This window comes from Opisthorchis viverrini (genome assembly GCF_000715545.1).
Source record: "Opisthorchis viverrini unplaced genomic scaffold opera_v5_308, whole genome shotgun sequence".
Taxonomy (NCBI): Eukaryota; Metazoa; Platyhelminthes; class Trematoda; order Opisthorchiida; family Opisthorchiidae; genus Opisthorchis; species Opisthorchis viverrini.
Genome location: NW_008751957.1, coordinates 461,102 through 483,399, shown reverse-complemented (window position 1 = coordinate 483,399; position 22,298 = coordinate 461,102). Strand labels below are relative to the sequence as shown.

General features: G+C 45.4%; 1 protein-coding gene across 1 annotated transcript in view; it reads right to left on the bottom strand.

The window, feature by feature from the left end:
- The window catches only part of T265_09724 (hypothetical protein), a gene marked incomplete at both ends in the record, with an annotated part of 44,585 nt that overhangs the window by 13,555 nt on the left and 8,732 nt on the right, over nucleotides 1–22,298 (bottom strand). The window contains 8 exons of the mRNA XM_009175887.1: nucleotides 2,271–2,528; nucleotides 4,762–5,121; nucleotides 6,738–7,069; nucleotides 7,245–7,461; nucleotides 8,054–8,107; nucleotides 9,081–9,221; nucleotides 14,093–14,602; nucleotides 16,567–16,709. Of these exons, the coding sequence (XP_009174151.1) occupies nucleotides 2,271–2,528; nucleotides 4,762–5,121; nucleotides 6,738–7,069; nucleotides 7,245–7,461; nucleotides 8,054–8,107; nucleotides 9,081–9,221; nucleotides 14,093–14,602; nucleotides 16,567–16,709 (2,015 nt within the window). The remainder of the gene's footprint in view (nucleotides 1–2,270; nucleotides 2,529–4,761; nucleotides 5,122–6,737; nucleotides 7,070–7,244; nucleotides 7,462–8,053; nucleotides 8,108–9,080; nucleotides 9,222–14,092; nucleotides 14,603–16,566; nucleotides 16,710–22,298) is intronic.

Sequence of the window (22,298 nt, the reverse complement as noted above, 5' to 3'; positions counted from 1 at the left end):
TGCAGGACGGAACCCAGCTTGGTTTTCACGGATCTGCCTCTCCCTGTGTTCATTCAACCTTCGAAGGATAAGGCCAGAGAGCACCTTCGATGCCACAGCTAACAGGCTGGTGCCACGGGACACTTTAGTAATAGGTTGGCGCGTGAAACCATCCCTGTGTATGTAATTTTTTATAGACTCCAAGACATCCAGGACATCAGAGAATCATCATAGGAGTTCAAAAGCCAAAGCACTACAAGAACTTGTCATGAAATCACTACAACGTTCAGTCTTTCAGTCATGAAGAACTGTGTACCGAAGTGCAGTAGCTCTAGCCCCTACAGCATCATTCGCCGAGAATTAGGAGAATGTAAAAATGAGAGCCAAGCGCTAAAGGCAATGGCCCAACCAGTTTATTGACGTCGAAAGATTACGTTTGTCCGCAATGACAGGGAGTGACAGATACGCCGTGAAGGCGATAGCCTTGATAAAACACCGCATGTAGTTGCGTGACGCAGGCAAATTTGTCACGGTCACTAACCATTGGTTCGTTTCGTCCGGCGGCCCCCATCCTCAGAGACGACACTCACCAGCACGAATGAGTTGATTGGTAAGCACTTTCGAGCTTCGTTACCAAGTCATAGACTCCCCACTGCCAAGCCGTCTCTATCCGACGTGACGCTACGCGAGGACGGCTCTTCGAAACAAATGGTCCTCTGGCATACGAAGTACATGGTTTACCAGCGTAACCCGCAGTGTGACAAGCTGATCTACCGAAAACCACCAAATGTACCAGGACACTGTTTATCTGCGCGATTCTCCGGAGGCATCGATGGTCAGAGAGCAATCAGAGATCTGCACACAGTGACCACGTCTCTGATCCAAAAAGTGGGACGGATCGAACCCAGGTAATGTACACTCTACCCTTGACAGTCATGCTGTTATCCCGGAGGTTGCCAAACGATCCTCTGGCCCTTACGATTAGGGGAGTTATCCTATCTCGTGCCAGTTCGATGGGACTTATGCAGAAGCCCAATCGATTCATCTGCAGGCACGAGGTTTGTGTTTTGTCCAATCAATCCCTGCTGGAGCACTTTACACTCTGTAGATGTACAGTGTGTCCCGAACTTTGCAGCAGAATTAGCTGGGTTAGTCAAAACCATTCTAAAGGGCTTCTTTGAGCGCCGATTACCAGTGACAGTCACACGAAACTGGAGCTTTGGTCAGTGCTCCTGAATGACTAGTGACTCCGCCAGAAGGAACTGCTTTAACTGGGTCCCACAGCCGGTTTCATTTAAACAGGATATTGTATTATGTTGGTCGTTGGCTTGTTCACTGAGCTGGGCAAGAAAAATACCAGAATGGTCTCCATACACCCTGAACTAAATAATCTGGTTATGTATGACGTAGCTGAGTCAGAATTTAAACTGGATACGATTCTGAAACCATGTAGTGAATATCTTCCACATGCACTTAAGCTGCAATGAGGGATGTCCCACATTGCGGTTTTGACCGGCTATCTACTCATCGAAATCTTTCACGGTTGATGTCCCCCAGGTGTAGGGGACCATTGCCCTGTACTAAAAAGTGCCACGGAGCATGCAATAGAAGCAACTAACTAAGAAATCAATATTAGGGGCGGTCAAACAGTCCCTGAATAAATGCAACAGTGGAAAGAACATTTCCGACCATGGGCGTGTGATCATAAGGGGAACCAAACAAACGACTTGTACGGTATCTCACCTGAATCACACGAACGGTGGTGATAGAAACAGGATAGGATCACACCTGAAGCACCACATGCACAGACGTACAAACGGGAGTAACAGGCTAACGAGCGAAAGAAAATCCACATGGGCGTTGCTTGGCGGAATTTACAGGCAGGCTGACGAAATAAGAACATTGAGCCGCCGGTACCAACTAGGTGCACCACATAAGGCGTAGATTGCACATTATTTGTGGCCACCCCGGCTGCCGAACAGATCACTTGTATCGATAGGTCATATAGTCCATTTGTTATTTACACAGGTGAAGAAGAACCTACATGCACCTACTTGCCAACTTAGTCAAGTAGTGGGACGATTTTTGATTTTTTTTAGCACAGAAAAGCCGAACAGGTGCAACAAAATTGACACAGTCAATAACACGAGGGGAAAAATAGATGGTACCGAACTAGACTCTTGAATGTGTATCAGTCAGACCTCGAGGCTGCGGTTCATCACATGGCGGCTACTAACATAAACAGAGATCTAAGGCGAAATTCAGTTGGGAATTCACAAATCATAACACACCTTCAAACTCTTGGGCAAATTCTTCTTTTCCAACAAGTGCTTGGCTTGTAGTTTGGACTTGGCACGCTCCATGTACTGGTGGTGATTGTTCAACTCGGCTTGGTGTTGCTTTTCTAACTGGGCCAAACGAAGATCATGCACTTTTTTCAAATGACCCAGCTCCAACTCTTCCAACTTGGCATGCTGGTCAAGCAATAAAGCAGTTATCTGATCACCGGCCTTCTGCTCCAGTCGGACATATTGGTGTAGATGTTCGCCCTGGGTGGAAAAAAGATTAGTTGATGGCCTCAGTCAACATAGTATTGGTACTTATCACTTACTCTGCAGCCTAATATCGGCTGCCCCTGCTTCAAAATGACCCCGGTCTACCTTACTGTCATCCAAAATGTCTAGCCTGTATTTAGCGAGAGGGGTGCTCCGGCGCCTTATTTAAAACGGACATTAATCTCCCAGGAGACATGAAAATACAATCAGTGAACGATTAAAAATAATAGAGGACTAGGTTGAACAAAACAAAAGCGTGCTTCCGGTTGTCACCACAGTTAACCATATAGCGAATAGAACCCCGAAACTAGTAAACCTGCACGAACTCAAAAAATAATGTGACCAGATTAACCATCATGTGACGTAATCAGTCAAATGTATCAGCCGCAAAAGGTGCGGCTTTTACGAAGCGCAAAATGTCGCAGTAGTACTGGGGATTATTACTGGATACCACTGCCTTAACTAAAGCCTTTTCGTAGCAGCAGGTCAAGCTAACCATCAGTGTGTTCTCCGAGCGACCTACGAATCTTCAACATCGAAATTCTCAAAAAAAAACATCCATAGGATCATCATCGTTTGCTGAAAAAACCGCGTACCCGTTGTGTGGTTATAGCTAGCAGCTTCGTTCAACGATGATTTGACCAGGTAAGGATAGAGAGCTACGCGTAGGAGGCGATAGAAGATATGATTCATATAATTAAGGTATCAGTAGAGTTTTCAGTGGGGAGACCGCGAGGGGGGATTATGCATTAAAGATAACAGCTTGGATGCACGCATACCGTTGAGCACACGAATAGGTCCAGTCTGATAATGTCCTTAACCACTGATGTATCCCGTCTTAGGGTACCTAACCAGAGAGACGGTAATGATCAGTGCAGCTAAGTCTGCTGGTATTGGCTTTCATACTTCGCTGCCAAGTTATTCCATGACCTTCTGACTTCCACTCCGTTTGGTTGTGCGAAAAAGACCATTCAAGGAATTCGGTGAAGTCTTAACAACTCTCAAGCCACCGCAACAGAGTGTGACCAGCCCATCTATTGCGGGCGAGTTCTTACAAAAACCTTTCAATGTGTTTAAGCGCTAGAGACCCAGTGTTCCCATCTTTCGTGGGCAATGACCTGAGGATGCCAATAATCGAAAACCGAACGTTTCTTAACGTCCTAAACGCACAGCTGCCCATATGAGAATATGGACCACACCGAATCCTTCGGCCCTGATAAAGTTTACTCATGGAGCAACACAAGAAACAAAACTAAGTTTTCAATTCAGAAAAAGCTTCCATTCACAAATTAACGAGAGCCAGCTATAGCAGACTAAACCTTTGAGAGTCTTGTCCACATAGCAGGAAGACTTTATTACCACTACAAACTGACATTTTCGAGCGCCTGTAGGATAACTGTTGTCGCCATCTAGACTGCTAGGAAAAATACTTCCATGTCTGCAGATCTGAATGCGAGTGCTGTCCAGAGACTTCAATCAATCTTGAAGTAAAACCTAGATTGGCTGGTACGTCCGAACACTATTTGTGTAACCTGATGACAGGACGAGAAAATACTGAGCCAGTCACTGTCGGATAAGTTGGGGCTATGCACTTGGGTAGGGAAGCAGTAAAGAATCCTTAAAACCTTGCGAATCACTGAAACTGGTCAGCTGTTACCTTATAAAGGAACCCATCCTCGGTCCGAAACCCAATGGACATGGAAAACCATGGGATGCAAGATGCATATTTTGTCTGACATCAGTGAATTGGTTGGGTTAAACAGTGAAGACGAACAGGTGATTTTTTTCTGAATGCATGATCTCCGTTAATTGTCTTGTGTTACCCTCAACTGTTTATTCGCTGAATCGAGCACAAACGGATCAGGTGCACGAAATGCCATGCAAACATGGACTGAGATGTAGAGATGACAAACTACTTTTTAACTTACTTCTAACAGAAAACGCGGCTAAATATCAGCTTGGACATCTTCAATAACATCCTGCCGAAACATCAGGCGGCCTTTGTGCAGGAAAACTACTATAAACGAGTTGAGTCTCAAGTCGACACTGAGTTACTGTGTAACTTAGTGTTTGTCGCCCCATACAATTGGGTGTTCAAGTGCGGGATAAGACTGATGGAAATTCGGGGGCTCCGGATATGGAGAAACTGGAGGCGAGCTGTCGAGGAGTTTTTGTAAACCTTATAAGTCGAGTCATTAAACTACCTAGGGACGTTCTAAAAACTCACCTCTAACTTTTGCATCAGAACGAGTGTTTCACGCTTCGCCCTTCGGAGCTCCAAGTTGGTCAAATCCTGACGAAGTCGTCGAATCGCGTCAACAGAATCCACTTTTTTAAGCGTACCACTAGTGGGAGAATCGTGTGTACTGACAGGGCGAGTTCGAGCTTTTTTCGCTGACTTCAACTGCGCCTTTGTTTCACTTTCAAGCCGATTGGCAAGATCGGCTTCGGCTGTCGTTGCACGTTTGCGTTCTCGCTCTAGCTCTGCAGCATGCGCTTCCTCTAGGCGTTGAAACTCCTTTTTCATAACTGCTTTTGCTGTTTCATACTCACGATTCAGGCGATATTTTAGTTGTTCCTCCTCCGACTATTATCATACATAGTGTGGAAATACAAATATATAGTATTGTGATTACCGAGTAGGAAATATGCCACTTAAAAGTACGGTGAACAAAGGTAGTGGTGCGGTGCCAGTTATCGTCATACTACTAATGGCTTTGTCATCATTCTCTAATGAGCAATCAATGTAGCTACCTGTTTGGAAAAAAAAACCAGGATACTCAGTACACCATTCAGGAAGGTTAACTTCCTGTATTTTTGGTATCCAGGGTGGTAATCGCGAAAGACTGTTCATGAAATCTGTGGTGCGAACCGAAAAAATAACTAGCAAGCGAATTTGCAGAAGTCATCGTCATCAGATACAGCAAGATTAATATTGACACATGGCCTATTTATCTATATTTAGAGCCTTAAAGAGTGCTAGCCTGTAGCGAGCATTCCGAGGTGTTAACAATCTCCACCAAATGTTCGATCAGATAGACTGAAAAGAAACTAAAAGCACGAACGTCATTGGAATCGTTTGGTCATCATTTCTCGCAATATCTCCAGTTAGATGAAGGGGGAGGGCAGACTGCACCAACTTGTAAATTCTTTGTAATCTGTTTCACACCTTTCTTCCAAGTCACACAATGGCCACCTCACAGTTTGAACCATTCTAAATGAGGCATGGATAGCAACACTCGTCTCCGTAGACGATTTTTCGTCATGCGTAGCACATTGCTCAGTCCTCTGCTCCAGCCTGCGCCACAATCAGAGACCCGTTTTCTAATTACGGATTCATCGATGCCATCCGACGACAACACTTTTGACAGATCGACGGTCAGAAATCAAATGTCCACAGAGACCATATCTTGAAATCTCACTGAGGCCTGCTAAACAAGAACCTTGAGACCCAGTGATTTCCAAATTCACAGGTGATACAAACTGGGAAGCGTGATCTCGACCTTCTGCATTCGGACAATAACTTCACCAGACATATTACCGTCAGAAATTACGAAGTATAAGGACCGCTGACTGCCTTGACTTAAAGGGCTAAAAACGGGTGGCTAAACAGCAGCAACAGAGATTTATTAAGGTATTGGGCCACTTGCTATAGACGACTCAGCAACTGTGGAATCAATTTCAACTAAAGCATTTAGTCTGCGGTCAGATCTACTCAGAAGCTATGAAATGAGTTAAGGCTTCTCTGGATTAGCCGAAAGCGAGACTTTCGGGATCTTAAAGGAGACTAGTGTATCCGTGACTTATACGGAAGCTAGAACGAGGAGTTCCGACACTTTATTGATACCCATGAGAAAGTGATGGTACGAAACAAAATGTACATTACATCGTTTACTGAAAAAATGACACGCGCCGACAAGTACCAGAACCACAAGCACTGACCACGTGAGCCACTTTGTAACAAATGAACTACTTACTGTCCTGACATGAAACAGAGGGCCTCGAGCATTTGACGGAAAAGGATATACCAAAACATGCGAAAACACAACCACCAACGATCATTGACAAGCATATGTAAAAACACTCCGAATATAATCACGAAACTGCCTCAAAATTAACTTCTCTCTCTACGCTCCAAGCTACTATTGCTTAAATGGAGTGGGGAGGGCGTCAAACAGAGGTCATTTCAGTATCACATCTCACTTTGTTTTTATCCACCAACTGTTTCATCTGCTTGTTGTGTTGCGTACGCAGACGCTTCAACTCGTTCATCTGATCGCGCCAAAATCCAGAAGCTCGACCTTCAATCACATGGGGTAGACCCAACATCACCGCACCGGTACTGATAGCATCAGAGGGATTAGCCGAGCGGTTCCAGTTGAACATCGACCCACGCATCATTTGACTTGTCTTTAGGGTAGAAAAATGTCCTGTAGCAAGGGGTGGAAAAGCAGCATCTTCGCCAGTTAACTTAGCTCCACCTAAGCTTGGATGCATCACCTCCGTAGGTCCATCAGAACTTGCATGAACAGGTCCTGTAGTGAAACATTGAAGGGGAATCAGTTTTGTGAGCACCTCAGTGAACTAATGATAATAACGATGTACGCAAATGTGTGCAAATGCGACTAGACTCAGGGGAAAGAGGACAATGCGACTCGCCTTTCCACTGGTGATTATCGACGGCAATTGAGTGGTAGACATGTGAATCACCAGAAAGGGGTGAGCCTTCAGGCGCGCCGACATTCGCGTATAAATGGTTATCCAACTGCGACGCAGCGATTTGATTGAAGGAGGGACTTTGGGCATCAGATCTGCTGCGTGACGCATCTGTCACGCTGAACTGTGCCCGATTGGGGCGGTTCGGAAGTGAAGGACCGAGATATTCCGTCGATGCAGTGCGAAACGATTCACGATCATCGCTACGGGCCTGCAAACAAAGAGCCGAATAAATTCACTGTGAAAGGAACTGAAAAACGAAGCGGTTAACACACCCATTATAGTTAGTATCCGGGTCAATGGGAGCGTAGACCAGGTCAGAACAGAACGTTATGATTATTCACGCTGAAAAGAATGAACTCGACGATGTAACACCATGATTAATTTGTTTCGGTGGTTTAGTCTAGCAAAAAGCATCAAACTAATTAATGGATAAACGTGAATTTCCCGGGATGTTTCGACCACCCCATGTGACACCCAGCAAATAGCATACTCAACTTAATCAGGATCCGACAATTCCGAAGTATGCCACAACACATCACATTGATGAAATTCACATCACACGCAGGCATTAAAGTATCGTTGAATTGTCGGTTTCTTATTTGGTCCCTGATCCCCCCATGTGTGAACATGTGTGTGGGGTATAACTATCTCAGTCAACTCTGAGTTCTGTAAATAAACCTCCTCTTCTCGTCCAGATTAACAGGGTCTATCTCAAAACATTCAGGCCAACCTGAAATCAGCTGAATGAAAAGAAGTTCACGTTAGGCCAAGAGGAGAAAAATGTTCACATAAATACTCACATATGAGTTGTGTGTAACGGGGGGTACTAAGGGAAAAGGGACCACCAGGAATTTCTAGACGAGGAGAACAAAATAAGTTGTTTAAGCAGGGTGAGACAGGTTTTGAAAGTTTTAACGAGGTAGACATGAAGTATCCCATTAGAGTGTGAAATAGACATATTTGGTTGTGCTACAACCACCGACCCACTACGCACCCTAACCAGCCACTGATGATGTCATCTCGACTGGTGATGGAACGTTTGCAATCAAATTGCCCAGCTCAGCGAAAAAGTCAACGATACTCTATGCTACCTGAGCTACCAACAGTCCCCTCTATAGCAAGCCCATCTTTGCATTCATTCCAGTGTGATATTCAAAAGCAGCCGAACTTGATGCTGTAACAGTAGCCCAGGTGCAGTGGATCAAGCACCCGCGGTTGGTGATTCAACAATAACGAGGATGTGTGGGGATATTATACATAAAGGTGCTAGTTGGCACCAGTTCTCAAGAGATTCTGTTGGTTGAAAGCATTGCGACCCTGGGACACACGTCCCTATGTGGAGAAGCCACTTGTCAGAATACAACTTTTAGTTGGTCCCCCGACGTTTTCTCTTGGGTATGACCTTTTCAGAAAAGGTCACCACTGTATGCTTTCGTCCTTTGAGTCTCTCTAGGGATAGCTTGGATACAGTAGCGTCAACAATAAAATGGATGAGTCGCGTCTGACTATTCGTCTCCTGTCCAGAAGTCGACTGAAACGGCTTCGTGAGCCAAAGCTGCTTTGCCACGCAGCCACATCACACATCAACCACTGCACGGTTACTGTGCGCTGGCGCCTTTATCTAACATGCCCTGTAACAACCCCTCTAATAGATCCTGAAGACTGTGCGATTAAGCAAGATCAGTTATTCGACTTTTATTTCCCCCTAAACTGACCTATTCAATAATAGGACCAGCTTGTTGTTGAGGGAGCAATAGGGAGAATCAAATACAGGTTTCTGTGATCTAACTAAAGAACTAGACGATCAGGTAAACAGAAGCCACTTACTGGCTGATTATCGTTCAGTGCGTCTGGACCAGGAACTGAAAGCTTTGCAGCAGGCTCCAGATGTCGATGTCCAGATTGGTTCAGAAGACTATCGGAAAGGTCACTGCCCATACTCTCAACACTATTTGAACAACTATCACCCTGGAATGTAAAAACATCATTATAGACAAAGGATAACACCTTGATTCGCTACATAGAACACGATACCCCGAGGACAGTAGTAACACAGATGGGCAGTCTGACTAAATACTGGTAGCAATATTGTGTAGTCTCCATCCACGCAAGGGTCGCGCAGATTCAGTCTTAAAGGGCATCCGAAGGCCAGCCGCTCTTAATAGCCTGTCGATTGGACGGGTGTGTTGCGTGAAGGCTACAGACTAAACGAAGGCATGCTCAATTCAGTGGCGGGAGCAGAGAGGTGACCCTTGACCTGGCAGAGGAGTACGAAAAAAATCACGAAACGTTTGGGTGCTGTCGTGCTGCTCGTCTTCCAGGATGGGGACCGCGTGATCCTCACTGCGCCTGGTTGGAAAGACTACAAGATATGACAGCTCACCGATGTCAGTGGCGTCCTTGTAGTCAGTTTCTATCCAGATTGCCTGAATGAGTGTTTGGAGCTGTAGGTACATCAGAATGATTGCAGTAAGATAGCACTAAGTCTATTCACCGTCCACCTTTATTCTTTTCTTCACAATAAGGCTTTCAAATAAATCATGGTTGTACGGCAGAGAACCATCGATGTTGGACATTGATGTCATGCTTCGATAATGATAATGATGATGACTGATTTGTCTGAATGTCGGAGAATCAGGATCGAGCATTATAGCTCGGTGCTTCTCGCTTTCTCACGAAGATCTTAGGTAACCTTGTGGAACATTGTGATGAACCTATAAATACACTCGTAATAAGCTTCTTTCGTCTCCATAAATGACTGTCTTAAGCTACCATGCAGGAAACCAAGAATCGATATGGAATTCGCACCACCAGTTGCAGTAGGCAACACGGCGAATGCAAGAGGGTCTACAATCTATTGCATTTCCTTTGTTCAATCTACAGGCTATTTACCGCTGGCCCGAGGTATTCTGAAATGGATGGATACGGAGAACCGTACGTCGCAAACGCGAGCGCCATTTAACACGGACAACAAATCATGATACTCGATGCGTACTAATGTTGCTCACCTGAAAATAACTATGACTTTCGGTAATCGAGCAGGTGGCTCTAAACCACACCAATGCGAACTGGGGAGTGCGACACACGAGTTGACCACAGCTTTTGTTTCGACAACACCCAAAATCATAACCAGAACTAGATTCGAGTGAATAAGATATTCGGAAATTATTGATACGCCTTTCCGGTGCCACACGTAGGACTATTTGCAAACATCAGCATCGACCTGAGCTTCAGCGATGTAGTCTGCCAATAGAATAATCACCACACGCAAAGTAGGTCAGATTATACAGGGACCTTCTTAATGCGCAACATTTGCCACAGCCTAAGGAATAAAGGTCAAAGGATAAGAAGGTGACGAGCAGTAAGCCTGGAACCACTTATATTTCCTCCTTTTCCCTCTGTTTCCCTTCCTCAAACATCAGCATGCCGTCTGTGTTGCAGATCGACAGTCACCACTGACGAAAGGCTGGAATTCCAGGTTCTGAACATCTCTAGTGCTCGCCTTGTTTGTCAGCAAAGGTGTTGAATGAGTGATTGTCCATCCTTTCGGGGCATCCTATTTTAAATGGATATTTTCGAAGAACTCCCCTTAAGTAGTGCACCCACTATTTTAAGAAACTATTTTAAGAAACAAGGGACGGATAGCTTGAAATCAAAGAAAATACAGAAGGAAAGCAGAACAGACCTTCCAGTCGTTGTCTTCCGAGGGGTTAGCTGCTACGAAAAAAAAGGAAAAAAGCACTAAACACCACCAAGTTACCCAAGTCCATAGAGGAATCGAAGAAAGGTTCTAAGAAAATAATCGTTCACGGTAGCACCCTTACGGTGCCTAACTGCCATGCTACCCGGAGAAAGCCCGAAGGCTGAAATACTGCTAGGGTTCTCAAACCCAGACAGAAGTCGAGATGAAGAGGTTGGGTTCGAACGAAGGATCTTCCGGCCAGTAATTTCGCGACTTATAAATGAGCCACCTTGAGCTTAAGAGAAGCTTTAACCAGCGAACTCCTGACCAAACACACGCATCCTAACCTGTGAGCTGCCTAACAGCAATATTGTGGATTAAAATCAATAATGCGATGGTCTAGCAGAGTGACTGTTCGGTCGATGTTAAGCTTGATTCGTCGAAGTTAAACTAGATGAGGAGCTAGAGCTTCAAGTTCATAAATAGGATGACCGAAAATAACTGACAACACAACCTTGTTATAACGACAGCCTGACTGCCGAAAAACACGAGTGCTTATTATGCGATATGTATAAATACCGATTCATGTTTGTCCGGGACTTTCTTCGCCTAAATAGACATACCCATGACAGGTTTTCAGGGCCATTCCTCAAATGTTTGGTCCTGTCCGGGAGAGTGTGTGAAGGGTGACTACTTTCAAACGGCCCGGTTCCGAAATCTTAGTATAACGATAGATAAACTCTCTCACACACACGGTCGACCCTGTTGAAGAGAGGAAAGCTGGGCCGCCCAGTATCAAGAGTTTTATGTGCCTAGTCCATAGCAAACTGAAAAATGATGTCTTGAACACTCAAGTAGAAGCGACTCAAACATCAGTCAGCCTTTTCAAAGAGAATCATTAAGAAGTCACTGAACCAATGCAAGGATTCGTTTGAGCTAATAAGTTTCGAGTTATCACTGTTACGGACAAAATCAACCACAAAAACTTAAGCACGACTCTATATGCGCGAATGTGTGAGAAAAAAATTAACAAGATCCATTTGATATAACACACTACTCAGAAATCTGCTGAAAACCTCTTGACAACCAAATAAACATTTCGTTCTTCTTGGGACTCATTAGGTAGGCATTGTGCCCGGATTCCTATTAACCTTATGTTCTAGTTGAACAGGAAATTGTAAGCAACTGACGAAATACACTCATTTACAGATTACTTTCCTATTAACGGGAGACTCGAACGGACCTTCCGTCTATGGTATTCTTCAACTGAGTAATTTGCTATGTCAAGAAATTATGACGATATCTCGAATGTGTCAACAACTGAAACATGAAACGCATTCAGTTGGAGTATACCGTAAGCGACAGTCAGTTTCCGTGAACACAAGTGAGTGTCGTTCACCTAGTACCAGGACTTCTGCACATAACACTTCCCATAAGGTCGATGAACTGTTGAAAGCTCGCCATTTTGTCCAATGAACCGAGTTGATTCACGCACACGGCTCATGGTTGGCGCAAACAGCCTTTGAACGGCATACCAACCAGAACTTTATGAGGAGTGAGAGATCGGCCAGCTGCAAGAGTGCTCGCTATTAGACGAGGTGTGCTTCGGTGATGGTTTAGAACCTTCAGACTGAAGAGTTCAGCACGCGCCGAGGATTGATGTCTGCTGCTGCTCAACTTGCAGACGACATCCTTCGTCAAAAATGCTGAGCTCAGACAGACTCTGCTGAAAGAAGGGATACCACTACGTCAGCTTGGGCACCTTTTACAAATGCTCTCCATATGCCTTCTATATGTACGTCAGCAGTTGTTTGGGTCATGGGGCGAGGACGTAATGTAGCGGAAAAAATAAATAATTACAGAAAAACTGACAATCGTAAGTCAGTCGTAGCATCTTTGCTGCACCCCGAAGGATCCCGATTGTCGCCGGTGGAACGCACTAAATGGAATGACTCCGAATCAGAATTAATGGCAACTAGTAAAACCTGGAAATCAAATCCGTTTCAACCAACCACGAGAAAAAACAAGTGTAACCACACAGAGAAACAACACAATGGAGAACTTTTTTTTCCTCTGCCGTTCGGTCTTCAAATCCGTTATTCGTCTGGCGCGGAGCCCTAACTAAATCTACTTTAAGTGGGACCAGATGAACTCTATAAGTTTTGAACTTGAAAAACCACCAGTAAGAAGTATGGTGCAGCACATCTGGAAATGAAAGTGAAATTACCTCAATAATTATGTTGCACGGTTCGGCAATTTAAAGTGCTCATGCATGACGGGGTATTGTGATGCTGAATGATTGGGTAAGACCGAACTCAAACCTCATGCTTGCAGCTGAACCGATAGATGTGGCAGGTAAGTCCCTCTAGAATGTTCAGCTGTACCACCCTTACGGTGTCTAGTTGCCATGCTACACGAAGGAAGCACGAGGGCTGGGATACTGCCAGGTTGCTCGAGCCTAGACAGGGTAAGTAGAGGGGCAGAGGTCGGGTTCGAACCACGGACCTTCCAGTCAGTAAGTTCGCACTCCAACCGATTGAGCCATCTCGTCTAGATGGGTAGCTGCGAGTGGGTAGTCTCGGTGGATTGGCGAGAGACGTAATCACTTGTCGAATGTGGAAAATAAAGTCACCGTTCCCCGACATCCGACATTTTTCTGTCCACCTGGTACCAGCTTACCTGTCAAAGATAACTGAGATGGACCTAGTCGCCCTGGAACTACTGTCTCCTTGAATGCGGACCCCGAAAGGATATGGTCGAACTGCTGATGACCCTGAAATACATGGTTTCATCGTGCAACGGATGACTGGTCCGGTGTCACATCTAAAGCTTTCAACGCGTTTTAGTGGACAAACATAATAACTTGACGTCAACGAATTGATTGGGCCATTCTCTCCAACGAGCGTATGTCATTGCTCTATTCTCTTCATTCTTGAACGAAACTGAGGCTGAATAATCGACTGAACTGAATCACAGCGAAAAACACAAGTCGATATCACTGAAAAATTTCTGGCCCGGGTTCACCCTACAAGGCAGCCACGTTCGTTTCGTTTCCATGGACTGACAGAGTAACATAAGCACCGAAATCATCTGGGCTTCTGACAATGATAAAATTACTATCCAGTGGAGTACACAACAGTTTAGACAGAAGGCTCACCGTATAGAAGTCCAATTCGTCGACGGTTGATGCACTGTTGCGATACCGTGCAGCGTCTCCAAGGATGAGTCGAGCTGTTTCATCGACCCGGTCCTTGTGGCTGGGCCAGTCTGGGAGACCTACCGCGGTGTTATCGCCCTCTGAGAGATCAACATCTTCGATTTGTGGAACTGCAGTGGAAGAAGACTTTGAGGCGTGCTGCTCACCCTTCCCACTAAGGTCAATATCAGAGCCCGACACATGATTCTGTGGAATGTCCTCCACACCCGCGTTGTTGCTCCCACCCCCAATAGAACTATTCTCTGCGCTACTCACGAGGACAGAGCTGGAGAACCGGTTCAGATCGCTTTCGTAGAGGATCTTTTTCCACTTTTGACTGATTTGATTTTCTTGGGCCGCGACAGCCGCTTTGGTTCGTTGGATCAACTCAGCTAAGGTTTCTATCAGGTGTGAGACATTGATGCAAAATGAATGGGCGAGCGCTTGATCACAAAACGGTCGGGTGGCGACCTGGATGGAAGTTAAAAGCGAACGAACAGGCTTTAAAAAAACCCACAAAAACGGATACAAAAGACTGCCTGGGTCCCACGAAAGTAGAGAAGAGTCCCATAAGATTGATTTCGTCTACTGACAAACAGAGTGACCATTTTTGACAGCTTCTACTCTTACAACACACTATTTTCTTACGAGAATATTCTCTGAACTGATTTTTATTAGCCTTTCATGACAGAATGAGGTTCAGATCGGACAAACGGTCGATCCTCTAAGCCCAGGAATAACAACAGTTCCCAAGGGATTGCTTTTACCACTTAGGTTGAACCTGCAATACATGGCTTTTTAAAGTAACATAAAGCACGTCGTTTAATCCGATCGAAATGCGCCTAATTCGGAACAGATGAGTCCATAGAGAGGGAGGAGTAACAATTGGACGAGAAAACCAGCCGGAACACACGACAAGTTGTTCTCGCCGTGATATCTTCGTGTCTGGTATCTTATTTCCATCAAAGTTCTGGAGTGCATTGGATCTAAATATTTTCTATGCTCTATTGTCTGCATTATAGTCACTGATATCAACTAGGTCAATTAGCTTCTATATACCAAAACATTCCGCTCGTGGACACACTACAATACCCAAAAGAGACGGCACCGCTACAACTGACAAGAATCAAATCAAACAATGAAGATGGTATGGTCAACTAAGAGTCCAATAACTTCTGACAATCCAGGTAATAACGCATGCCATACTGGTTGGGAATACGAGGAACCGTTCACCCAGAGAGGAGAAAGGGAGGGGGACAACGTAGTCAGTCTGTTAAAGTCCTATATCAACACACTGAATGAAATCCGTATAAAGTTCATTGGTTTATTTGATGCAAAGGTGATGAGAACTATTCTCATCCTGTGAAGATACCTGTTGCAATCATCTTCTAAGAGCCTTTATGAATCAGTTCTACTAGCTCTGTGAAGCAGCTTCTCATAGATCCGAATCCATTTGGGTGAGGGGAAAAATCCTCCATACTGCGTTCTCCACTCATGTCGATGAACAAGACAGCCTGGTCTTTTTGTACTACTGTAAGGTCGATCTTCTTGCACCATCCCCAGCAGACCATTCAAGCTGATAGCTCTTGGACCGTGCACGTGGCGATGTGGCCAGAGATCATTTGTTGTTTCGATAAACAGTGGAAGATCGACGACACAACATTCATTACCGCAATGTACTGTATGACGCCATAAGTTATCTGGATCACCACCTCACGGCCTGCACAGCAATAAGGGTTGATGTAACAACCTTTTGTTTAAATTACTTTGGCAAAATTAGGAAGGTTGACCATACCTTCTCTAGCCTATCATACGTCTGTAGGGTCTCGAGGCTTATAACGATAAATCGACAGTAGAAGTCGTTACCCGGCAGCCCCAACTTCACATGACAAACCACACCAATAACTGCCAGCTTCAGACCTAATCAGTTTACAATGAATCACTAACGAAATTTTAGCACTGGTAATTTAAGATGTCTTTTCCTGATGTTGGTACATGATAATTGTGTCCAAAAGCGTTTTTTTTTGAAGATAGAAGCTCCTGAAGGACGCCAATAAGATTGCTCCGGTAAACAAAACGCTAGGAGAATTTGTTAGCTTCGAAGAAGGCTTTACATAGGAAGAAGCATTGCAGTAAACACACTCATATGCAAACAAATTTGGTTTTGTGGCAAACTAACCTGAAACCCATCAGAATCTCTCGTTTATCATAGTTTCAGCAACCTTATGAGTGGTGTATGACATCCATACAAGGAACAATGTAAATTGTAAACTAGAGTGAAATAAGCGTCCCATATGAAAGGTGAATAAGTCGTATGGGATGTCGACTACAAAAAACAGCCGCTGTATGTGAGAATGAAGGTTAGCTACTTCAGTTTGCAAAACACACTTGAGTAAAATAAGGAGATGGCAGGAGACAAGCGGCCTCGAACTCACATCTTTTTGTAGAACGAATGACACGAAATCACGGAACACGTCGGACCAGTCACCACCAGTTAATCGCGGTGCATCATTCGAGGCAATCTGATAAAGCGCTGCCATTGGGTTCGTAGCGCTGAAATAAGGCGGTTCTAGCTCCGCTAGGAAGACACGAGAAAAGTGAGGATAGATTGAACCGAAGGGCAGGTCAAGAAATTAGAACTTATCCAACCATAAAATAGCTTATCTTTTTATTGGTGAGTCGACATCAGCGGGAAACTCTCTTAAGTATCTTTCGCTGTAAATTCGCACAAACTCACCAATTTAGCCTATAAGCAGCTGAAAAATGATAGTAACGACCAGACCGCAACCTGACCATCAGAACATATATCAGTCGCACAAACTGACCAATTTAGCCTGTAAACAGCTGAAAAATGATAGTAACGACCAGACCGCAACCTGACCATCAGAACATATATCAGTGCCATTTCGCGACAGCAGTCAATTTATTCTGGAGTAAACTTCGCGCAAATCAAATACAATAGCGTTACAAATGACCAAATAATGGTCATAATCCTAGAGGTCCTTTCGGTGCTTAACTGTCATGCCACCAGAAAGCATGAGGGTTGGGATACTGCCTGGTTGTCCAAACCTAGACAGGGGAAATGTACGGAGGCCAGCCGTCCCTAATAACCGAGCATTACATCATTTGGACAAAAGTGTCACGTGCAAGACAACGGCCAAACGAGGGCATGCCCCGATTGGCCAGAATGCCAGTCAATCCGAGTCAAGCACCTTTGACTCGACGCTTCTCACCCCCTCACGGAGATTCTGACACGACCTTGTGGAACACTCTGTGACTACCCTATAAATGGTTGTAATGATTCTCCTTTTGTCTCCATAAAGAGCTGTGTAGAGCTACTGTGCCTTTTGGTGTACCATAGTGAGCGGAGCAGGAAGAAAAGGGACCGATACAGAGTTGCACTACCGCTCAGCAAGCCACAACAGGAAGTCGAGAGGTAGAGGTCGGGTTCGAACCACGGACCTTCCGGTCGACAAATTCGTGCTGTTACCACTGAGCCATCTCGCCCCAGTATGCGGTGGCTCGGCTTGTTGCAACTCATGGTGGCGAGTAGTATAGGATACGGGGGTACAGAAAAGTAGTAAAATCAAACAAGGAAAACTCTTGGTATGTAATGTAAGTCATTATTGGTAAAGCAAGATTTCGCCAGCAAAACTGCAAGTTTCTCACTGAGACAGTACCGTTACTGCATCTTTTTGCGCAAAAAGGTAACATCGAAAGCACTATACAACTAATATGTGGAATAACGAGCGAGATGAATCTTGTGAAAAGAGTTTGACCTGTACATTATGAGAGAAAGTCAGAGTGCATGACCATTTCAGCAGACAGTCAAGTGATGTGATGGGACGGCAGATCCTCTGCATTCATTGTCAGTGTATACATCAAGTGATTATAACAGAAGACGAAGGCACTCTACTTCGAATGCTGTCACGTACGAACTGACAAGTACTCATTCACAGAACTCACTGCCAACGGACTTCAGGCAACGCCAAAGGTCGTGGGGTCTTCTCTCAACTGAGTTGTTATATGATTCAGTTGGTATCAGATCGCGTGATGTGAAGTGTATGAGTGTAAGTTTATCAAACCATCCATCAGTCACTCCTTTCCAGGTGGAAAGTAGCGAATTCGAATGAATCTGGTTTTGTGGGACACATACTGTTGATGACTTCTAATAAGAGCAAAATGGTCACAGAGTACGTCTCGGTATTTCAGCATGAAAATCCAGAAAATCTCGATTCATGCCGTCAGACTTCACCGCACCAAATCCAGTGGAAGCAACTTGGAAGAAATACGAACACTGTGGAGGGGGTGGGCAGAAAACTCCTGGTAATCTGGCCTCCATCATTATCATTGGTGTTGACACTGACGCTTCGATGATGTGCAATTATTATTACTACAATCTTCAGCTGTAAGCCCCATGAAAGCTGTACAGGGGTTGGCAGCTACGGTTCCCTTCACCGATAATCTGGGAAGATAGGGTGGAGACATACGCGTTGGAGGCAGTAGCTGACATAATTGGCGCGTAAATCAAGAGGAAGTGGGCTTTTAATCGAGCAAAGTATTAATCGAAACCAACCGCTCGGAAGCATGCGCGTCACTGAACGCGCGACTGAATCACATCGGCCGATGTCTCCAGTTCAGTCCAGTTCCGTTACATTTATAGGCTGTAAGCTATATACCGAAAGTGCAATGGGTACTTCCATTGAAGAATGTGTCCAGCACCAGAAGTTGCGTAGGTTGGGGTGTGTTGTGTATGCCGAACCATCGTTTTCCGAAAAGAGTGCTGTTTTCCATGCCCAAACCTGAGGTAGTCAAACCTTGGCCTGGAAGAGGGATATGAAGGAGATTACGAAACGTTTGGGTGTTGTCGATGCTACGCGCCTTCCAGGATGGGGACCGCGTGATCCCCACTGCACCTGGTTAGAGGAACTGCACGATATGGCTGCCAATCGATGTGTGGCTTTCTTGTTGTCAGTTACTATCCAGATTGCCTGAATGAGTGCCTGAAGGTGTAGGTACCAACCACATCCGAGCAGTGCTTCGGAGATACCGATAGTCAAACACTGACATCTTTCGTATGCCTTCTACGCGTAGAGGCAACGTCTCTGATCCATAAAGCAGTATGGATGGGATTGCCAGTGTAAACTTTGCCCCTGACAGACAAGCTCACGTCACGTCGGCGCCATAGTTGTCGGAGATTGGCGAAAGCTGTCCTGGCTTTCCCGACTCGAGTGGTCTAATCTCCAGCCCGTCCGTCGGAACTTATACAATTGTCCAGGTTAAAAAATATATCTGCCACGTCCATTTGCTCGTCTGCAAGCACGATGTTTGGGTTACAACCCAGTCTCGTAGCAGCACCTTACACTTTGCATGTATGAAGCGCATACCAAACCGTGCGGTAGTGTTTTTTTAGGTTATTTGAAATCTGCATTTGGTAAGAACCTGAACCAAGTACAGCATTATCATCCGCATACTCAACGTCTGTCAGCGAACTTCCCATGAGCATTTCGACCGCCGGGATTTCAGAGGCAGGCAGAAAAATATCAAGCAGCGTATCAACAGCAAAGTTTAGGAAGAAAGGTGGGAGAGAAGTCCCAACCCGACCAAAGGTCACAGCATCCCTCTTACACAACTTAGAACTAGCTAACCCACACAGACTGACAGAAGGTTCAAACGAAGTTCAAGAGGGGTCATCAAATGAACCGAACCAGAAGGACTAGACCCTAGGTTGGACCCAAACACATGTAGGTTTCCCCACCGACCCAACACTTGTTCAACCACTCTAACACACTAAAATCCCTCGGCCGATACCTAACAGACATGTAGCTTGACTTAGCTGATTGGTTCTCCTTCAGCCTTAAATCTCCATCAACCTCGGAACCTAGTCATTTGGCCTGACGAAGCTTTTGTGTCAAAAGCGAAATGTTGCCCGGCAATAAATCTGTCGATTGTCACCAAACTTTTTCGAGAAGAGAGCAATCTTGTTTTACAACAGTGGACGTGGTCATGCCACTAGAAAAAAGCACGAGGGCTGGGATACTGCCCGACTGCCCAAACCTAGACAGCAGAAGTCGAGATAGAGGTCCGGTTCGAATCACGAATCTTCCGAGCAGTGAACTCGCACTCTAACCTCTGAGCCATCTCGCTCCCTCTTTTTGTCAAGCAGCTCCCTTTTGGCCTTCCTGGCATGGTTGAACCTTTAGGACCTGAGTTCTAGCCAGTATAACCCACAGGATCATTGCAACACAGAAGCCAAACTACCACAATGTGACAGATTTAGGTCGAGATACGGAGGTATAACGAACAAGGAGTTATAGGCTCCTCTTCCTCGAGATTCCTTCAGATGTTGTTAAAGGGATTGTGCGGAGGCGACAATCAACCGGCATTATCAAGCAGAGGCATTTCCGTTCGGTGGCTCAAAGAATCGTTCAGCTGTAATAATCTTGCGGTGCCACCCGAAGGAAGCACGGGTGTTGGGATACAGCCAGGTTGCTCAAACCTAGATAGCAGTCGAACCACGGACCACCTGGTCAGTAAATCAGCGTCTTAACATCTGCACAGTCTCGAGCACCAGCAGAGTTGCGCGGCTTAAAACGGGAACAGAGCGACGGAGAGCTCAGTTCAGTCACAGCAATTGAGTATTGAAATTTCATTTCTGACAGACAGTAAATATCAATACAGAGGAAGTTCAATGTACGAGCAAGAGCAGCTTGTTGTCTTTCTTGCTTCAGTATACAAACCCTAAAAGCAACTAAACAGACCAGCTTCCGTAGAATAGAAAACTGACTAACGGGCGTTTAGAGCTGAAGACTAAGGGGAAAAGTCGCGGACAAGCACGACCAAAGACGAAAAAGCAGCTAGTCTTAGTGCCGGAACCAACAGGCAGAGTAATCTCAATAGGGTGTGGTCGCGGAGAACTACATGAATGTGCAAGGAAGGCGTCGGCAGTAGCCTGCTTCCACTCACCCGCTCTGTTATGCCTTAAGTATGACAGTAATTAAGACACCCCCATGCGACTGCCAATGCAGCACGGCAGTATTTTTGTGTACGCGGGCTGGGATACCGTCAGGGTGCCCGCACCTAGACAACGGACGATTAAGATCCTCGCAGCTGAAGTCTTTGACTAAAAAAGCTGACTAGAAAACAGGGAGATGGGTGCCGACCCACTACCAACAGTACAATTTCTAAGGAGAAAATCCCTACCAACTCCAACTCCTGGAACTACAGGAGACTGTTGGTCAAACCTGAAACGAGTGTCCAACCAGACGCTGCAAGTGTTGCACGGACCCCCCGATAGTGCCCAACGAAGTACACAGACCGTCACACCACTCTGAGGTTCAGTCTCTTCGTGACAGACAAGAAACCAATCTCACAACGGTTGAAAAATCTTCCAAAGGTCTCCTGCGCACCAGGGTTAACACCGGCTCTGGTTATGACCAACAGCTCTTATTGAGAGAATTATAGAAGCAACAGACGACCACGATGAAACGCACAGATTCTTTATAATCGAAGGATAATGAAGAGCTTAAAAATTGACGGAGAGCGCTGATGGATCGCAAAAGCCAGAGAAATGGAGAGAGCTTTTGTAACAGGGAACTACAGCACCGTTAAAGCTAATTCGATCAACTGGTCAGGTGAGGGTGTGTTAGTGAAACTAGCTTCCAACAGGATGGAACTACAATCCATTCACAAAAACAACACCTTGGACGATGTACCGACGATGTACCATAAACTTAACCTCCGAAAGAGACAAAACCCTAGTGGAACGTCGACACCAGTCCGCCATCGACAATGGAAGTCCAGTGTGAAATCACATTGCTTCAGTACAACAAAGCATTGGTCCAAATGGTTTGTATTGTACTATTCAAAAGTGGCGGGTCTCTCGCGACTATCCTGGAGTAAGAAAGGCATACTAACAGAATGAAGCAACTAGACGGTGATTCCGACATTCGGAAAGGGTGCAAGCACGTCATATGAACACACTAGTAGCCATAGCTTCCGAGGTATCCTGGGAGCCAGACTTGCAAGAGCCCAGCTGCTTCACCCTGGTTGGGGTCATCATCATCATAAGCTGTAAGAACCGCGTACTCGTCGTACAGTGGTTGTAGCTGCCGAAGATTCGTTCACCGCATTTCGCCGGCATTGCACGCGCGAGCTGGTAAATTGG